The sequence below is a fragment of the Lynx rufus genome, unplaced genomic scaffold (genome assembly GCF_022079265.1).
Source record: "Lynx rufus isolate CCGP_SWC_20201006 ecotype Redwood Valley unplaced genomic scaffold, mLynRuf1.p SCAF_2, whole genome shotgun sequence".
NCBI lineage: Eukaryota > Metazoa > Chordata > Mammalia > Carnivora > Felidae > Lynx > Lynx rufus.
This window is the reverse complement of record NW_025814834.1, coordinates 67338927-67357367: the sequence shown is the minus strand read 5'-3', so window position 1 is coordinate 67357367 and position 18441 is coordinate 67338927. Positions and strand designations below refer to the sequence as shown.

The window sequence follows — 18441 nt, the reverse complement described above, 5'->3', positions numbered from 1 at the left end:
CATTAAGATCCATGTGGAACAAAGGATTGCCATTTTTTAGGGCCAAAATCTTTAAATATGAAATGTTTGATTTAAGCTATGTTTGAGGCTATTTCTTTCTCTAAAATCCCAATTCCTTTCATTGAATCAGAGTAGAATATACATCTTTTTCTAAATTATATACATCTTACTAATTATATTTTCTTAAAAATGTATCTCAATTTTATAATGAGAAACAAGTGTGCCTATGAAAAAATAGCAAGTTTTCTCTCCCTTTTTCTGTTGTGATTTTTTTAAGTTTTTTATTTATTTATTTTGAGAGAGAGAGAGAGAGAGAGAGAGAGAGCAGAGGAGGGACAGAGAAAAAGAAGGAGAGAATCCCAAGCAAGTTCCACCCTGTCAGCACAGAACCAGACATGGGGCTCAGTCTCATGAACCATGAGATCATGACTTGAGCAGAAATCAGGAGTCAGTTGTTAACCAACTGAGCCACCCAGGTGCCCCGTGATTAATTATTTTTAAAAGTAATTTTACTTTCTGAAAGAAAGACTAGTAGTTTGGCACACCAATGTTTAATAGTAATTTATCAATGATATGGAAAGTAAAAGAGATATAATGTTTAAAAATACAAAATGCAATATTATGTACTTTGATATTTATTTATTAGATAATTTAGCAAAATATGATTCTGTCCAGCTTAACTCCTACAAAAATACAGAAGATTTTCAATGGGAAGAGCCCTTTAATATGAGGTTTTCATTAAAATAAATGTTCAAGTAATATTTCCACCTGAAAGTAAATTATTGCCTATGCTACTCATAGCAAGTAACGATTGGCTATTCCTGTTTGATCTCTTTGATCCTGATATTAGAGTACATCATGTTTTGTTTAAATGTAACTAGGCAGGGTATCCTAATAATACTATTCAGTTCATTTATTTCCTGAAAAATAAGAACAAAAAATAAAAAGGGAACCTAAACAACCAAATTTTACAAGTTTTAATATAAAACTTGTCAAGTATAGAACTTGAAAGTATAGAACTGGTTCTATTCCTAGCCAATTCATATTTTGGTCTCTTACTCATATGGCATTTTGCAGTAGATGATGCCTAGTTTGGAGCATTTAAAAGCAACTTTTATTTGAAAATTCTTAAAGTACATGAGTTCTAATCATTCCATATAATGATGTATATTTGACAGTTCTATTTGATGAATTTGTACCATAGTTAGGATTTATTGTAATTATGACCATATCTGAAGCTGAAGAGTTTTATAGTCTTAGTTTGGTTCCTTTCATTTTTATGGACTCTTTACACATTTTAACTGTTAGTCAACATACTTTATATTATGAATTTTGCCTCTTATGTAATTTTAAGAAAGTCATTGAATTGATGTTATCAAGAAAGACTTTATAAATCACAGTTTCTTGCCTACATCTCAGTACTATTGTTGAAAGAAAACTTTTTGTTCATTTAATATTCCAATGAGTATTTAGTTCTACTCTACACTAATACTTATAAGAATGTAAATATAAATTGAACTAATACTAATTTCATAGTCATGAAACTTAGGAATCAGTAATATCACAAGCACTATCTTGAACCTACAACATTTAAGTATGTATCACGTCTACTAAATATTTTACATTGATAAAGGTTGGTTTTCCTTATGAATCATCAAAATATTCTCTAGAAAATTCTGGTAAAATGGGGTACAGAAGATCTAGAGTCCAGCTACTGACTCACTATAACTTTTGGCAAGATAATTAAAGCCACATTTCTTTCTCTAAATAGACTCTGGATTGGTTGAAGTTGAGGAATAATGTACAGTTTAGATTCTTTATTTGTAAGCCAGGTGAAGTAATGCATGTGACAGGTGGACCCCATGCTGGTCCACATCAGAGGGAAGATGGAGAAGGATGAGATTGCCTCTCCTTAAAAAGGTTCCATTCACCAGTGGGACTGCAGATCCACTTACATCGTCGAGTCAAAAGAAGGAAAACATTGTCAGAATGATTCAGTATTAGTTTACTAATTCCAGAGTTAAACTATAGTTTTCTTCATATACACATTTTAGGCCTGAATAATTGAAAGCCTGATGTTGAGACAGCACTCCTAATTCTAAAAGTTGCTGGCCATTATTTACACAATTCAGAATCTTAAAGGATTTGTGTTATTCTGCACATAAGTGTGAATATTATTTGTATTCCCTTGATGTGAAAGTATTTACTAGGAGATGTCAGAAGTAGTTACTGACAGAATAAAAGAGTCCATGCACTGGTCATTTATTCATTTAGGCAACAAACATCTATTAAACACAAACATTGGTGATAGGTACTAGGGACACAAAAATGGCAAAAGTAGCATCTTTGCTTCAGACGATTAAGTCTGGTTATATACGTCTTCTAGAGACAAAACACTTTCATGTTGCACTTATGAAAAAGTAGTAACCTGACCTTTAAATACACAAATATTTAGCTCAGTAAAAAGACGTTACTTCTATATCAGTACTAAGGAACTGCACTAAATGAAAGAAGTGATAGTTTATGTCACAGGGATCCTCTGAAACATTTCAAACCAAGATCCACTGGAATTTATCTGATGACTTCTTCCAATCACTGTCAAGACCTAATCTTCATTTTGTTATGGAGAAGTCTATTCATTCATTCATTTTTTAAACAATACTTATTGAGTACCTGCGACATACCCAGCACTGATGTAGACTGTGGTACAATCACTCACTCATGTGTGGAGTACCCTGAATATGGATCTTCATTTTTCCCTTGGGCTCATCCCTAGGTCTTTCCCCAGTCTGTATTTACAGTGTTATCCTTTTTCCTAAAAGGAATGTATTCCATTTCTTATTGTGGGCTGTCTGTAGTTAGATCAGTTCTGACTAAGCTTCAGTTTTTCTGATTATCTATGTCATGTTTCAACATCTTACAAATGACAAGATCAGTATCTTTAGGTCCCTAATATGTAACAATTTTATGTGAATCAGATGGATTGGAATGAGACAATAATTTGATCATTTCTTAGTCAATTGTATATAAACAGAACTATACTTACCAAAGCCAAAAGACAAAGGATAGGAAATTATATGCAGTGTAAAGAATTAAAATATGTGCAATAAATATTCCCACTTTGCCATGTCATCTTAAACCAAAATATATTCCGATTGTAAGGACAAAGATATCATGATTATCTGTTTAGTATTGTGACACATTTGGTGAGCAGAAAAAGAATTCAACAAATTTCAAGCATTTTATAATATATAATGCTTGATTTAATGTCTTGGTCAAATTAAAAAGCAATCCTGAAACAGTTCTAAGAAGATAGACTCACATCTAATATTTATGCTTCTATCATTGATATTGTTAAATTACACAAGACAAAAGCATTTTCAATCTCATATATATCACATATAAGTAGTTGTAATTCATGAGCATCGCCATGCCAAGAAAATATTTTGTATAAAGAAAATTATTTTCATAAAATAAAGGAACCATCTTCCTGGGGCAAATCCATATAATCCTTAGCTCAAATATGAGTAGAGTATTTCTAGTACTGACTACAATACCCATTTTATAGTAATTTAACATACTTCAATGTGCATTTTATCATGTGCTTACCTCATCCCCTTTATAAAGTAGCTCTTATCAGCTCAGCCATTTCCTAATGTTATGCACTAATGGTAATAACATTGTAACAGGTCCGAGAATGCTATGGCCCAAACTACTCTGATTCCATGTGGCACTCATACCTGGCCCTGTGTCATTCCTGCAGCATTTTAAGACCAGATTAAAGACTGGAATACCTTCCTTTATGCTGATCCTTTGAACGCCCTAACCTGACTAAAGTTTGGTGGATTTCAAGATTTAAAGCAACTTCTTCCTATTATATTTTTCTTTTGGTGGTATTTGATGTAGCCTAAAGGAAACCAAAATGACTACCAGAGACTCATTTCTCCCTGTATTAACAGGACAGGTGAGAGTGCCAGAGTAACAAGTAGTTTCCAAATGCACAATGAAACTCAGGGGTGCATTGGCCAAAGAGAATGCAAAATACCAGCTCTTGCTATAAAGCTAACAATGTGCTGCTCTTTTCTGAGTAAAAAAACTATAGAATATATTTAATAACAACTAGTGGTATATGTTTTCATGTCAATGAAAAGTGGATAAATTTAGATTGTTGCTGTTTATGTGCATTTGATCAAATCTTTTCTGTATTTGACATGAAAATACACTTGTGCAGCTTTCATTGGTTGGGTCACAATTTTAGAATAAAACAAACTATACCATTTGCAAGCTAATTTACAAAAGCAAGATCACAGATGACCATGTGACTCTGGTGGCTTACATAAGCTCTCTCCAGGATTTTGTTTCAGTATCTCTACATGTGTGCTTAATCAAAAATTATTTAAGTTGTTAGCACCATATTTTTAAAGAAAAAAAATCTGCTGTGGTGCTACCTCTAATCTTGTGACCCCCACCTCTACTAAAGCGGACTGGCATTATGTTTAAGATATTCTTAAATTACAGATCAAGGAAATGCATACAGAAGACTTGAGGGCACGCCTTTTGAATTTTTATATTATAGATTAAAGAAAATATTTTAAAAGCTTTTCTGTGGAATTGATTTTCAGAAGCTAAATGCAACTAGTTCATCTGAAGGCAGCACAGTTGATATAGGAGCTCCCGCTGAGGGTGAGCAACCTGAGGTAGAACCCGAAGAATCCCTTGAACCTGAAGCCTGTTTCACAGAAGGTAAGTGGAACCATGCATATGAGCTCATTGGACCTCTCTTACCAGTGTCTCTCTCCACCCTCCAATCGTTTATATCTATCTAGTAGCTGTTCATTTACTTGTTTGATTTTTTTCTTTTTCTATATCAAAACAAAGATACGTTTTTGAAAGGTAAGATTTAGTTTATGTAATCAGACACGCTTATATTTGTGCATCCTGTTCAACTAAGAAATGCTCCTAAGTCTATGGGTGTTTTGGTAGCCTTCTAGAATATCTAATCAGGGAGAAAGCCAAATCAAGCATATCTCTCTTTAGCTTTAAAAAAAATTAAAGGAAACAAATTTTAAGTCAAAGAAGTAATTTATTGTGCACTGTTTTATCAGTTTACAATGGGTACTAATTGATAAGTATATATTTAAAACTGTCCATGATTAATGGTTACTTGCATCTGTCAAGGTCAATTTCTTATTAGTTCTGAATGTCAGTAGATAACAGATAATGAAGTGCCAAAATATATTGAGTTATATAATATGAGGCACCATGCCACTGGGGCATACCAAGAGGACTTTCTGAAAAAAAGCTAAAATTATGTTATTTGAAGTATGAATCAGTTATTTTCTGAACAGTAATGCTATATATCAAACAGCCCAAAACTTCTTAGCATTTAACCAAAAAACATACTTTTGCTCACAAGTCCAAGGCCAGCTAGATGATTTTGCTGATCTTGGATAGACTCTCTTCCAAACCTGAGGTCTTAGACGGACTGTTGGGCTGCCTCAGCTCCGCTCCACTCATCTCGTTCTCCACATAGTGGCCAGATATGTTCTAGTGGTGAAGGCACAAGAACAAAAGAGGAAACCTGCCAAGGACTGGTCAAGCCTCCTCTTATGTCAGGTTTGCTCCTGTCCCGTTCACAAAAGCAAAGTTACCTGGCCAGTCCAGAGTGTGAGGGAATGCACCACTAATGATACAAAGAGGCAGAAAAATTAGTACAATAACACAAGATATGAAATTCTTCACCTTTCTTAAATAAATTTCTATTGTAGGTACAGAAACGTTTCTGTAACTCACTTTTTAGTTAACAGCTATTTAATAATGCATGCCATGTCTTAGCCTCAAATCAATACTATATTGTAATTGCTTAAGTAAAAATTTGTTTTAAAAATAGTGACTGCCTCAAATTGTTACTAGTAATGCAATTTTGTTACAACTAATTCCAAATGTGTTTCATTTGGGTTATGCGTGTTTACATTAAGAACACTAAAACTAGAACGCCTGCCTGGTTCAGTTGGTTAAGCTTCTGACTCTTGATTTTGGCTCATGGTCATGATCTCACAGTTCATGAGATAGAGCCCTGCATCAGGCTCTGCACTGACAGAGTGGGACCTGCTTGGGCTGCTCTCTCCTCTCTCTTTGGCTCTCTCACCTCCACCCAGCTCCCACACCCCCATGCAAGCATATGTGCATTCTCTCTCACAATAAATAAACATTAAAAAAAATAACATTAAAGCTATTTTAATTTAAACTTTAAGCTAATTTTTCGTATATGTAATTACACAGACATTAGAAATCACAATTGATGTTGGATTCTTTCAAGGTCTATTACAGAAGATTATGTTGCATATACCTATTGATTTGGGACTTATATGCATTGGTAAAAATAAATACTTAAATATTAATTGTCAATTTTTAAATAACTTCAGAGGGAGGGCTATTTGTTCAGCCTAAGTTATGAGGGAAGTAAGTCACTTTTTGCTATTTTTCTCCAAAAAGTCTGTATACGTTCCAGTGTTACTTCATTATGAAAAAAAATATGACTTCACAAAACATTCAATTATTGTGAAAATTCACAATAATTCAAGTGGTATTTCACAAACATAATTTCTGTGGCATTAGTTTTTACTCTTTACCAGACAATTAGCTTATTTTTTGAGTTACAATATATGCATATATACTGCAATAATAAGGAAATAATATGTAATTATGGAATAATAACTATGATACTCTCAACATTTGTCATTTGTGAAGCTTAAAAACATTTAAATATGAAATATTATGAAATATGTTCTATATAGAATATAGAGTAACTTCACATTGTAGAAAATGATAAATAATATATAGATGCCCACCAACCAACTTTAACAATTTGAATACTGTTATCATATTTGCTTAAGACTTTTTATTTAAGAATAAAACAGATACAGACTAGACCCATTTTATTCTCCTTCCTTATCCCATTTTCTTCCTTTTTTCTCAGAAATAAGCCAATGTCTCAAATTCGGCATTTATCATTCCCACTAAAATCAGTCTTTTTCTGTTAAACTGGTTTTTTTCATCTCATATTCTCTTTAGAGAAAAAAAAAAACAACACCTAAATTTAGTTCCATTTACTTTATTACAATGAATATTTTCAGGTCATGTAAATCTTCTTGATCTTTTGAGAAACAGAAATATGAAAAAGATCTTGCCCTCAAAGAAACAACAAATATAATGCTATTTATTTCTTAGTTGAGAGGCTAATAACAATGTGCATCATTAAATTTTCATGAAACAAAGGCTATGATCTGGCTGGCTGGCATTATAAAGTAGCATCTGATAAATATCTATACAGTGAAATATCTGCTTGTTTCAAGATGAGGTTTCCATTTTTCTATGCATTGATCCAGAGCCCTTTTCCTGGTTAAAACCCTATGTCATGACTCATCTGTCTCCCACGCCCCAGCATCCTGCTGTGTGTGTGCTGTCAGATCCCATCACTCCGCCTTATTTCCTGTTTCCTGACCACCATCACCACGCTTACCTTGTTTTTACTTTCTTAGTGTTCAGTTGATTGAATTTCAACTTCTTTCTTCTATCCATTCAGTCCCTTGTATAGGTAGAGATCATTCTACACCCATGTTCTTACCATGTCCATCTTCAGAACTCCCAAATAAATCCTTCAATGTTTTACTCATAGACAACATTTTAATCTAAATTCTCCAACTGACTCATTCACGTCCCTTTTTTAGATTGACTCCTAACTGTCTCCTTTATGCAACTTCTAGGTCTATTATTAAGTTTTATTGATGCCATTTTTTCTCCATTCTTTTACAGCTCCTGTACTAGACCTGATTCTTACCTATCCCTCAAAGTCTAACCCGAAATTCATTTTGTCTACAAAGCTCAATATCAAAAATTAATCTGACCGATCAGTTCTCACAACACTTTATTTAATTTGTGATATTATTTATTTTCTGTGACTATAGAATTTGTGAGCAAAACTCCTGTACTTAAAATGCACACTTTTTGTTAAAGAAAAGCTATGTTTACACATTCTAGTATTGTAATTTGTCCAATACAATTCCTTGAATGCTGCAGATATTCAATAAATATTTGTTGACAATCCTTGATAAACTATAACTCAGTATGTTTATATACACAAATTACACAAAGGTGTTTACGGCATTGTTGCTGATAATAGCCAGAATTAAAGCAACATATTCAATAATAGTGGAATAATTTTATGGATTCTGGTTAAGTCTGGTAATCTTATTTAGAGAAGTATTTTGAAAACTTTCACAGTTCTATTTATTTGTAAAAAAAAAAAGCAAAATGTGTATATTATGCCATGAAATGAACTACTTAGAATTCAAATGTCCATATATAAATGGAATCACACTCATAAGATGATAAGATGGAAATATCAATTTTCGGTGATTTTATTTTTCCTTCTGTTTTTCTATATGTTTTTATGATGTAATATAACCCATAATAATAATCACATAAACATAAAAAGTATTTTTGAATGAATGATTTAAAAACTATACAGATGACTTCTGTTTGCATGAGTGGAAGCCATCTTTAAAAAATAGTTATGTACAATGTATCAGGTAATAATTTAGAAGAGGTTCCCACCAACACAAAGGTACATAATCCAAGAGTAATTCTCTTTTATTCATTTACTTTGACTTATCGTAGACTGTGTACGGAAGTTCAAGTGTTGTCAGATAAGCATAGAAGAAGGCAAAGGAAAACTCTGGTGGAACTTGAGAAAAACTTGCTATAAGATAGTGGAGCACAACTGGTTTGAAACCTTCATTGTCTTCATGATTCTACTCAGCAGTGGAGCACTGGTAGGTGACATATGACCTGCGCCTTTTCCTGTGCCTGAAACTCTTCAAAAACCTCTTACAGGTTTTTAAAATCCAGTGCTTGTGAAGTGAGAAACATTGTGCGATATCCCTAGCACAGTGTGAGAGGCTCAGGAAATAGCAATTTTTATTGTTGTGGAATAAGTCTCAGATTGAATCAGGCCAAGTATGGTTTCTTGTAATATTTAAAGAAAGGTACTTCTGACTTTTAGTCATCAGAGGTAGTTCTTATAAAGAGTGATTATGCAGACATGATATGGGATTATCAGGTGAGTATCAAACTGCTTAACATAAACTCCATTTTGCAGGGAACTCACTTGTCTTGTTTGTGCGGATTCACTAGTGCCAATCACAGTGAATGACAAATAGTAGACAAACTTAATTGCTGACTAGTAGCAAAGTGAAAGCATTACAACTTAATTTATATCTGATTTCACTCAATGGAAGGGTCAGTTTGGTCAAGATATTAATTAATATATGAAAATCGTGTGACCTGTTTTCCCATTTGGTGATACAAATGTGGCTGCATTTCTTTTATTTTTTCAGTTAGTCACTACCGTGTTTGGTGAGTGGATTTCATTAGGGGGATTATAGTGTTGTAAGTGGAGGCCTCTAACCCTGCCTCTGATTTGACTAAGAATCCGGCATCCTGCCATGTACTTGAGCAAAGAGAGCCAGCCCTGCGTTTTTCATGCCAATAAGGAGGGAACTCTGAAGCCTCACCAGTAACTAGTGTCTTCGCTGTCTTAGCTCTTGGTTCTCAATCATACCCAGTCAAATCTCCCCAAAGTGCACTAACATGCTGACACAATGGCTGGCTTCTGGGGCGCTTCCAGCTTCAGCTGTAAATTGAGCTCAAAAGACTTTAGGTCCTTGTTTTGAGCCCTGGTCACAAGCCCAGATCCCCTTTTCTCCGAAAAGAAAAATATTCTTTTGTCCTTAATCCAGACCACCAAGTTATCCTGATAGTTTTTCCTATAAGGGGATTGAGTTAGATAAGTGGTCTTTTCATTCCAGAACACCCAAAGGCTCCTGAAAATGAGTTCCCCAACCTTTCCCAAGAGCTCTGCAAAATGACACAGGGATGGGAAGAGGGAGCTTCCCAAATACACACCACACATGTGCCCAGACTGAGCAAGAGAAATAGAGTGGAGAAAGTGATAAACCTCTGTCCTTCTTTCTCCAGGTTGGGTGGGGAGGGGGGGCTCCTTGCCTTACATTCCCATTACTGAGAGAATACATTACAGTGCACTGAACAAAGCAGATCTACTCACACTTGATTTTCTCCCTCCTGCTGTGGAGAGATGGACCTGACAGTCACAAAATTTTTAAGCTCTTTGAGATACCCTGATACCCTAATTTAAAAATTATTTTAATTCATTGGCTGACTGAAATATGCAGCCAATAGTCATTGCATACAGGTAACTATAAAGCAAAATGCCACTATGGGAAATGGGAAGAAGCCTTCCAGACTTAAGCACCTGAGTAGAGGCTTGCAGCATGGTTTTCCTATTAAGACATCAATTAGAGACAGTTTATGACAATGAAATTCATTGGAATTTTTTCACTTACAGGCCTTTGAAGATATATATATCGAGCAGCGAAAAACCATTAAGACCATGTTAGAATATGCTGACAAAGTTTTCACTTATATATTCATCCTGGAAATGCTTCTAAAGTGGGTTGCGTATGGTTTTCAAATGTATTTCACCAATGCCTGGTGCTGGCTAGATTTCCTCATTGTTGATGTGAGTATTCTGCACTTTCTTGTTTCATCCCATTGGCATGATATGATAGTTCTAGCAATGGTGCCCGGCACATAGTAGGCACTCAATAAAAACTTCATGTATGTATAAATGAAGATTCCCATTTTCCCAATGAGAATCTACCCCAAAATGTTTTTTTGCTATTTAAATTCAGATACTTTCATAGGTGAAACAGTCAAATGCTGCCTTACTTTACCTACTGATTTAGTTGCAAATTAATATTTAAATCCCATGTTACACAAAATATATTAATGTAGAAGTTTTGCTTTTCTCATTCTTACCTTTGACAGAATTACTGTATTTAAATTCCTCACAGTTATCTTTGACGTTAGTATTTTTGTCATCATCAGAGCGTATTGAGAGGTGTTTGTCCCAAGATGGATTACTAATTACAAGGAAACTTGAAAGTCAAAAAAGCAGGAGACACTTCTTGATTTGTGGGATGATTGAAATAGATTGGCTGTGGGCCAATTATTTCAGAGTTTTATTAAACTGCCCTGGTGTTGAAAATAAAGGTGGAGTACCAGACTATAAAAGTCTTTAAAAAAATTGAATAGGAAGTTGCTCTCTGGTTTCCGAGGGAGGATAGATCTCACTTTTTATTCACAAAAGAACAAAAGAAATAAAAATCATTTTCCTTTAGTTCCAGAGACTTACTTCTTAAATGCCTTTTAAATCAGTAGTCTATGCATAATGGGTAAAAAGAAGTTTAAAGGCCTTTTCTCTAGAAAAGACTAGGCAAGTCAGTGGGGACAGGGGACAGGTACATGGGGGAGGTGACAGGATGATGTTCACAGCCAGCAAAGGAGGAGAACTCTGGAATTTGCAGGAAAGCACAATGTGCTAAATAGTGCATTTTGAAGATAATATTCTGTTGATTGTAATTCCTTGGAATTAAAATTTTTTTTAACGTTTATTCATTTTTGAGAGACAGAGAGAGACAGAGCATGAGTGGGAAAGGGGCAGAGAGAGGGAGACACAGAATCCGAAGCAGGCTCCAGGCTCCGAGCTGTCAGCACAGAGCCCAATGTGGGGCTCGAACTCACAAACTGTGAGATCATGACCTGAGCCAAAGTCGGTCGCTCAACTGACTGAGCCACCCAGGCACCCCTGTAATTCCTTGGAATTTAAAGACATATTTTTAACTTGAAATATTTTGATATATAAAACTTGCATATCATGCCAGTAAAAACAACAAAAAAAGGACCCTTTCATGAAGAAAGTTATTTTTTATAGTTTCAAATGAAAGAAAAATCAACTTTTAATCCAATATAAACTTTCTAATCACCAAACAGAAGAAAAAATTATGAAACAAAGAGAGTTCTTTGGATTTAAGGTGGAAAATATCCTTGTTATATATTTTTTCCTAATCTGCCTAAAGCAAATCCACTATTAAATGTAATATATAAAGTCTTCATGCAGAATTACATCAAAAGTTTTCTGGCAATATAGGAAGACAATAAAAAAATACTTAAAACCACATTTGATTGGACAGCACACAATGAAAAAATATACCAAGACTATAACCTTTGATTTGTATAATGGGATTATGGATGATACTTTTCCTTTTTTTTTCTGTATGTGGTTATGATACATTGGTAAATTTATAATAAAAATATCTGCCATTTAATGTGTCTGTGTAATATTAAAGGCATTAAATCAATATGACCTGAATATAAAGAAATTCTTAGGAGAAATCCAGTTGTCCTGCAGCTGATGCTCATATTACTGAGCATATCCTGATATTTACCTTCTTAAATTTAAGAGGACTTCTTGGGGCATCTGGGTGGCTCAGTCAGTTAAGCATCTGACTTCGACTCAGGTCATGATGTCACAGTTCCTGAGTTCGAGCCCGCATCGGGCTCTGTGCTGACAACTCAGAGCCTGGAGCTTGGTTCGGATTCTGTGCCTCCCTCTCTCTCTGCCCCTCTGCTGCCTGCCCTCTCTCTCTCTCTCTCAAAAATAAATAAACATTAAAAAAAAAAACTTCTTAAGACAATATGTGAAACTCATCAATACCTTGCTTTATATCAAATATATTATTGATCTTCTGTTTTGTTATGAAAGTTACAAATATGAATGTCCTTTTTCTAGCTTCTGGCTTAAAGTTGACTAATGAGGACAGATATATATACAATGAGAAGATGATGTTGGTATTAGAAGTGCTGTTCACTTCACTAAGGAAGGGGGAAAGGCTTTGTGAGGTCAGCACAGTGTAAGCTGGAGTTTGAGGAATGAGAGGGTCAGCAGGTACAGATAAGGGGAGGGACGCCAAAGCGTTAAAATAGTGATGCATACCAAGCAGGGCCTGTTCAAGAAACACATAACACTAGAGGGTAAGAACAGTGCCACAGGGTGAGGACAAATGTATTGTAGTTGGATGATGACGTAAGAAAGGTAAGTTTGAGAAGTGTTTAAAGTATCTGAGATGCCATCCAAAGAGATACGGAAGCCCATAAAGCATTATCTATGGAAAGTAACACAAAAAGCTTGCTCTACTAGAGAGAGAAGTGTGGTGGGGTAGTGCATGATTGAATAGAAAGGGGATAATTTAGAGGCCAAAAGACCAATTAGGAGATTGCTCCAGAAAGATGAGAAAGCCTGAATGTATCTCCTTCTCACATTTCACTACACAAGTCACATAAAATTGGGTAATTTACCATTTCTTTTAATTAGCCAATTAATATTGTCCCTGTTCAGAATTTTTTTCTTATGCCCTACTTTTACCTTTCATTCTTTAATTTATGCTTATTTCTTTTGGATTCTGTCTTCAGGGAAGATTAAGTAGTCCAGGGCCTCATATTTTATATGCAGAAAATCTTCACAACGAATGACAATTCAGTAACTTTAGTTTTCAATTATCTGTGAAGAGAGGGCTCACAAAGGCTAAAAGTTTAGATTTTAGGAAAAATATGTAAACCACTTAAGATAAATTTTTGTAGCTCAATTTTTGCCAAATTTAGAGGTTTTGTTATTTCACATTTCATGTGCCAAATTACTTTGAATAAGTTTTGTTGGAAAAATTTTCTGTGTATTTCATTTATTTTTCAAAAAAATATTTTTTTTCAAATACCATTTACACTATGCTCTTAAAAGTTATATTACACATCTATTTTTATTTATTGCTTTTGAAATTCAAGTGCCATTTAGAAAAAATACTTTTTCTTAGATTACGTAGTTTTAATGAGTTTTCTATGTACTTTCAAAGGAAATCAGACATTTCTGTGCCACCTATAAGAGTTGTTCTTTTCCTTTTTAGTTGAGATTTTAGAACTTCTATCAACTACATTAATTGTCTGTATAAACGACCCAAAAAATATTGTTCTGGCAATTTCTAATTAGTCATACTAAAATCTCAATTTTTTAAGAGGGTTATTTTTATTTTTATTTTTTAAAGTTTATTTATTTATTTTGAGAGAGGGAGCAGGAGGGGCAGAGAGAGAGGGAGAGAGAATCCTGTCAGTGCAGAGCCCAAGATGGGGCTTGAACCCACAAACCACGAGATCATGACCTGAGCTGAGATCAAAAGTCGGATGCTTAACCAAATGAGCCATGCAGGCACCCCCTGAAATCTCAATTTTTCTTTTTTTAGTTAATTATTTTAATTTGACGTAATTAATGGTTTTATGCCCTCGTAATGAAGTTGACACAAAGACAAAGCCACTATTTAGAGGCCTAGATCTTTCTGAGTGTGTTTGTGCTCAGATTCACCAGTGGTTTACATACTTCACCTGTGTACTTGCACTGTTTTAACCTTCTTCCTTGCGGGTGTGCTAAATAGAATTTTACAGATCTGTAGATGAAGATTGCACTTCTGTGGTATTCTGTTTCTTGTTTTACATTTAATTAAAAAAAAACTGTTCTTGTCAAGAATCTTGAAAAGAGAACATGTATAGCTTCTTCTTTCTCGTAAGTTTATGGCAGTGGTTCTCAAAGTATGGCTGACAGACCAGTATCTTTAGCCTTACCTGGGAACTTGAAAAAAATGCACATTCTCAGGCCCTACCCCAAATCTGCTGAATCAGACTCTGTCTGCCAGCAATCTGTGTTTTCAGCAAGCCCTCCAGGTGATTTTGATACTCACTAGAGGTTGAGAACTACTGGTTTATTGCACAGAGCAAGATTGAACTGGGTAAGCATTTTTGTCTATAAATAAGAAAACTGTGTTGCTTTCTCTGTATAGGTCTCATTGGTTAGCCTGACTGCAAATGCCTTGGGTTACTCAGAACTTGGTGCCATCAAATCCCTCAGAACACTAAGAGCTCTGAGGCCATTGAGAGCCTTATCCCGGTTTGAAGGAATGAGGGTAAGAGCCACTGCTTTAGAAACTGCTGGAATTATAACTGAGAACAGACTGACATTTTCTACCTCAGAAATGACAAATCCATGGAGACTTTATGTCTTATACATCCATACTGATGTAACCAGTTGATCAATAAAACTTGTCAGATGTCCATAAACTTGACACTGTTGGAGACACTCACATAATAGAATGCCTAAGTGATTCCTTCTAATTAGAAACAATTAGACCGCTTCTAAGTAGATTTTTCACTCTGTGGGAAATCTCAATCATGTTGCATAGACTTCAAATGTGAGACAAGATTAGTTATGTTCATTCCATTTGTAAATGTGCAGGAAATTCCACTGACTGTAATTTAAAACCACCAAAGAATTCCTCATTTCTTCATTGCTCCTATGATGTGTTGTGAGTCTTTTAAAATCTGAATCTGGCCCTTTAGCTTTCAAACACAGGCTGAGGTGGCTGAAAAGTAGGCCAGCTGTGGAAATCTAACAGTCATTTAGAAAGGTGGTATACAGGGACAAGGAAGAATTTGTGTTGCCATTTGTCATCCCCCGGGGCAAGTAACCTGAGAACACACACCCTCAGCACGGAGGAAACGATGACGCCCTGTCTCTGTGGATTTAGCTATTCCAAAAGAAACTCTTAGAAAATGACGCTTTTCTGATATTTGGAAATAGTTACTTGGGACTTCCTCTGAATGTTTCAGACATAACCAGAAATGAATGATGTGTGTAAGTGTGCGTGCTTGTGTGTTGGTGTGCGCATGGTTGCATAGAAAGGAATGGTTAGCTGTTAAATTATTTTCACTTTATCAATTTAAAATCAGTAGTAGTTTTAATTTAAGAAGGAGAATCAAACTGTCAGTACTAAAATAATTTTTCATATTTTCTATATCAAATTTGCATAGATAGTCCTTCCATACATCTGTCTTGGAAAACACGTGTGTTATTTCTTTGCTATCCAGTTTTGTGAGTGTGTGTGTGTGTGTATGTGTGCGCATGCCTGCGTGTGTGTGTTTTAAATCTTTTAACCAGTATCATCTCCTCACATTTGCGGAGCATTCCTTGTAGTGAACTTAAAAATGAACTGTCAAGTCCACAAGTCCCTCTGACTTATTAGAGAGTTGAAATTCTAGTAGTAACTTAGTACTGTATTAAGTTCTTTTAAAGCTACTTTCATTTAAAAACACATTAAAATATTGTCCTTTACTGACTAGGCTCCAGGTGTCAATTTGTAGATGAATTGTGCCTTTTGCCAAGTACTCATTTGGTATTGTTGCTGTAAGATACTGTTACTCATATATTTATATGTATGTACGTATGTACTTTTCATACCATATAGCATTTGAGGAAGGTTAATGCATGTATTTCTCATATTTTACATGTCTGTTCATCGATAAAGTTTATTTCTGGTGTAGGTTAGGTGCACTTGCACAGAAAAAGATATTTTGCTGAACACTTCCTTGAGGGATAATTTTAAAAAGTGATGAAAAACGTTTCCTGGAAGTCCTAGTTAATTGAGAAAGCTGCAAGGAACAAAACCATTCAGTGATCTCCCCATCACATGATCAATTTCCATGTTTCGATCTCTGCTCCAAAGTTTGCATGTGTAGGGAGAACCTAGACTACACTGCTTGGGACAGTCCTGGCTTATACTTGCGTTCCCAGAATAATTATTATTAGTGTTCCCTTTTGCCCTGGAAAATGACCCTCATGTGTTGTTCTCTTTTACTTTCAAATTGTGGATAATAAATTTTATGGTTTGCAAATTTTTAGAAATTGTGATATCCACATGGTGACCCTGCTTTTACAGCCACGTCACTATTTGCACCCCTAATTATTCTCCCCACTTAGAATTAGTTCCATTCTTTGATGAAAATGTGCCATGTGTATGTTCTTACCTCTTGAGAAAGCATTTCTACAATATAAAATTTATTTTGTACTATTCTGAACTATAATTGTAAAGTTTTTTTTTTTTTTTTTTTTTTTACTGGAGCTGCCAGATACTGCAGATAGTTTCTGCCCAATATTTAACTTTAAGAACAGATATCTTTTCTTTCATTTGAATGCTGTTCTTTGAATAGTGTTTAAAATGGCTGTTGACTTTTCACTTGTTTTCCCTTCTCGTTTCTGTGCCAGGTTGTTGTCAATGCTCTTTTAGGAGCCATTCCATCCATAATGAATGTACTTCTGGTTTGTCTCATCTTTTGGCTCATATTCAGTATCATGGGAGTGAATCTCTTTGCTGGCAAGTTTTATCATTGTATTAACTACACCACTGGAGAAATGTTTGATGTAAGTGTGGTCAACAACTACAGCGAATGTAAAGCCCTCATAGAGAGCAATCAAACTGCCAGGTGGAAAAATGTGAAAGTAAACTTTGATAATGTAGGACTTGGATATCTTTCTCTGCTTCAAGTAGTAAGTAACCACTTTATTATTCTCTGTGATGTCTTATTTACATGAGTTTGAAACCTCCCCCCCTCAATATTTCCAAAAACGTATTTCTCAAGCCCGTCTGCCTAGATTCTTTCTAATCATTGCTGAACTAACTTTTCTGCACCATGTTGGAAACTGGAAAGCTCTACAAAGTTTACAGTCTTTCAGACTATGCATTCAGTACCCTAGAACCAGTCCCTTGTTACTGACATTGTTATGTAGGTTCCCACTGTTTTACCCCACCCCGACTCTGAGCAAAGTAGAGGCAGTGGCCCTAGGGTGGGGTTGGAAAAGCATACGTGGGTAAGAGGAGGAGTAGTAGATCTCTGTACTCCTTGGCCACCAGACAGTACCAAACCCTCATCAAGTCTTCACCCACTTAACCTTCACCACCACCACAACCAAGCTTCCCCACCTTAACATCTGTCACACCAATTCCCACCTTTCCTGCCTGCTGCTTGAACTCCTTCAGATAGGGAGATTGCTCTCCTGCAAATAAAAATCTTCCTATCAAGTTCATTATATCTGTTATAAATTCATAGACAATCTATCCCGCTTCTCAACTGACCACTCCCTGAGCTGATCCACCTGCATGATACCCGACACTGTATGAATATTAGGGGGAAGAACAGATTCTGTGGCTCTAAGGAACTGAAAAAAAATGTATAAGACTTTTGTTTTCAGGTTTGCTATGTCTGCAAAAAAACATAAATATTTAAAAGAGTGCATTGCAGCTGAATATATTTGCTTTCCGACTAGGAAATTACTTTGTTTTATGGAATAATTGTCTTAAAATAGTATAATCCACAATATGTAGATTTTCAAGAATAAAGCATCATGATTCGTGATCGGTGAGAATACCATTTAGAAGAGAATAAGTAGAATGGAAAGCATTACAATCAAGCAATGCAGCATATTTTTCATCTTGTCTGATGCTAGTATCATATACACCAAATTATTTTATCAAATTTTATGTTGTATTCTCATAGGCATATCAGAGTCAAAGGTTGTTGATAACTGCTTTTATGATAGCACATTGTTATAATCTGTCATGGCTTAATTATAGGTTTATAGAAGAACAT

At 35.1% G+C, this 18441-nt stretch overlaps 1 protein-coding gene across 11 annotated transcripts in view; it reads left to right on the top strand.

Annotated features, from left to right (window-relative positions):
- The window catches only part of LOC124515213 (sodium channel protein type 2 subunit alpha), an 85671-nt gene that overhangs the window by 56813 nt on the left and 10417 nt on the right, over positions 1-18441 (top strand). For 9 of the 11 annotated variants that reach the window (XM_047083898.1, XM_047083893.1, XM_047083889.1 and 6 more), the window contains exons 17-21: positions 4623-4743; positions 8680-8834; positions 10427-10600; positions 14802-14924; positions 17060-17341. In XM_047083898.1, the coding sequence (XP_046939854.1) occupies positions 4623-4743; positions 8680-8834; positions 10427-10600; positions 14802-14924; positions 17060-17341 (855 nt within the window). The remainder of the gene's footprint in view (positions 1-4622; positions 4744-8679; positions 8835-10426; positions 10601-14801; positions 14925-17059; positions 17342-18441) is intronic. The other 2 variants (XM_047083895.1, XM_047083896.1) reach the window with 1 other exon arrangement.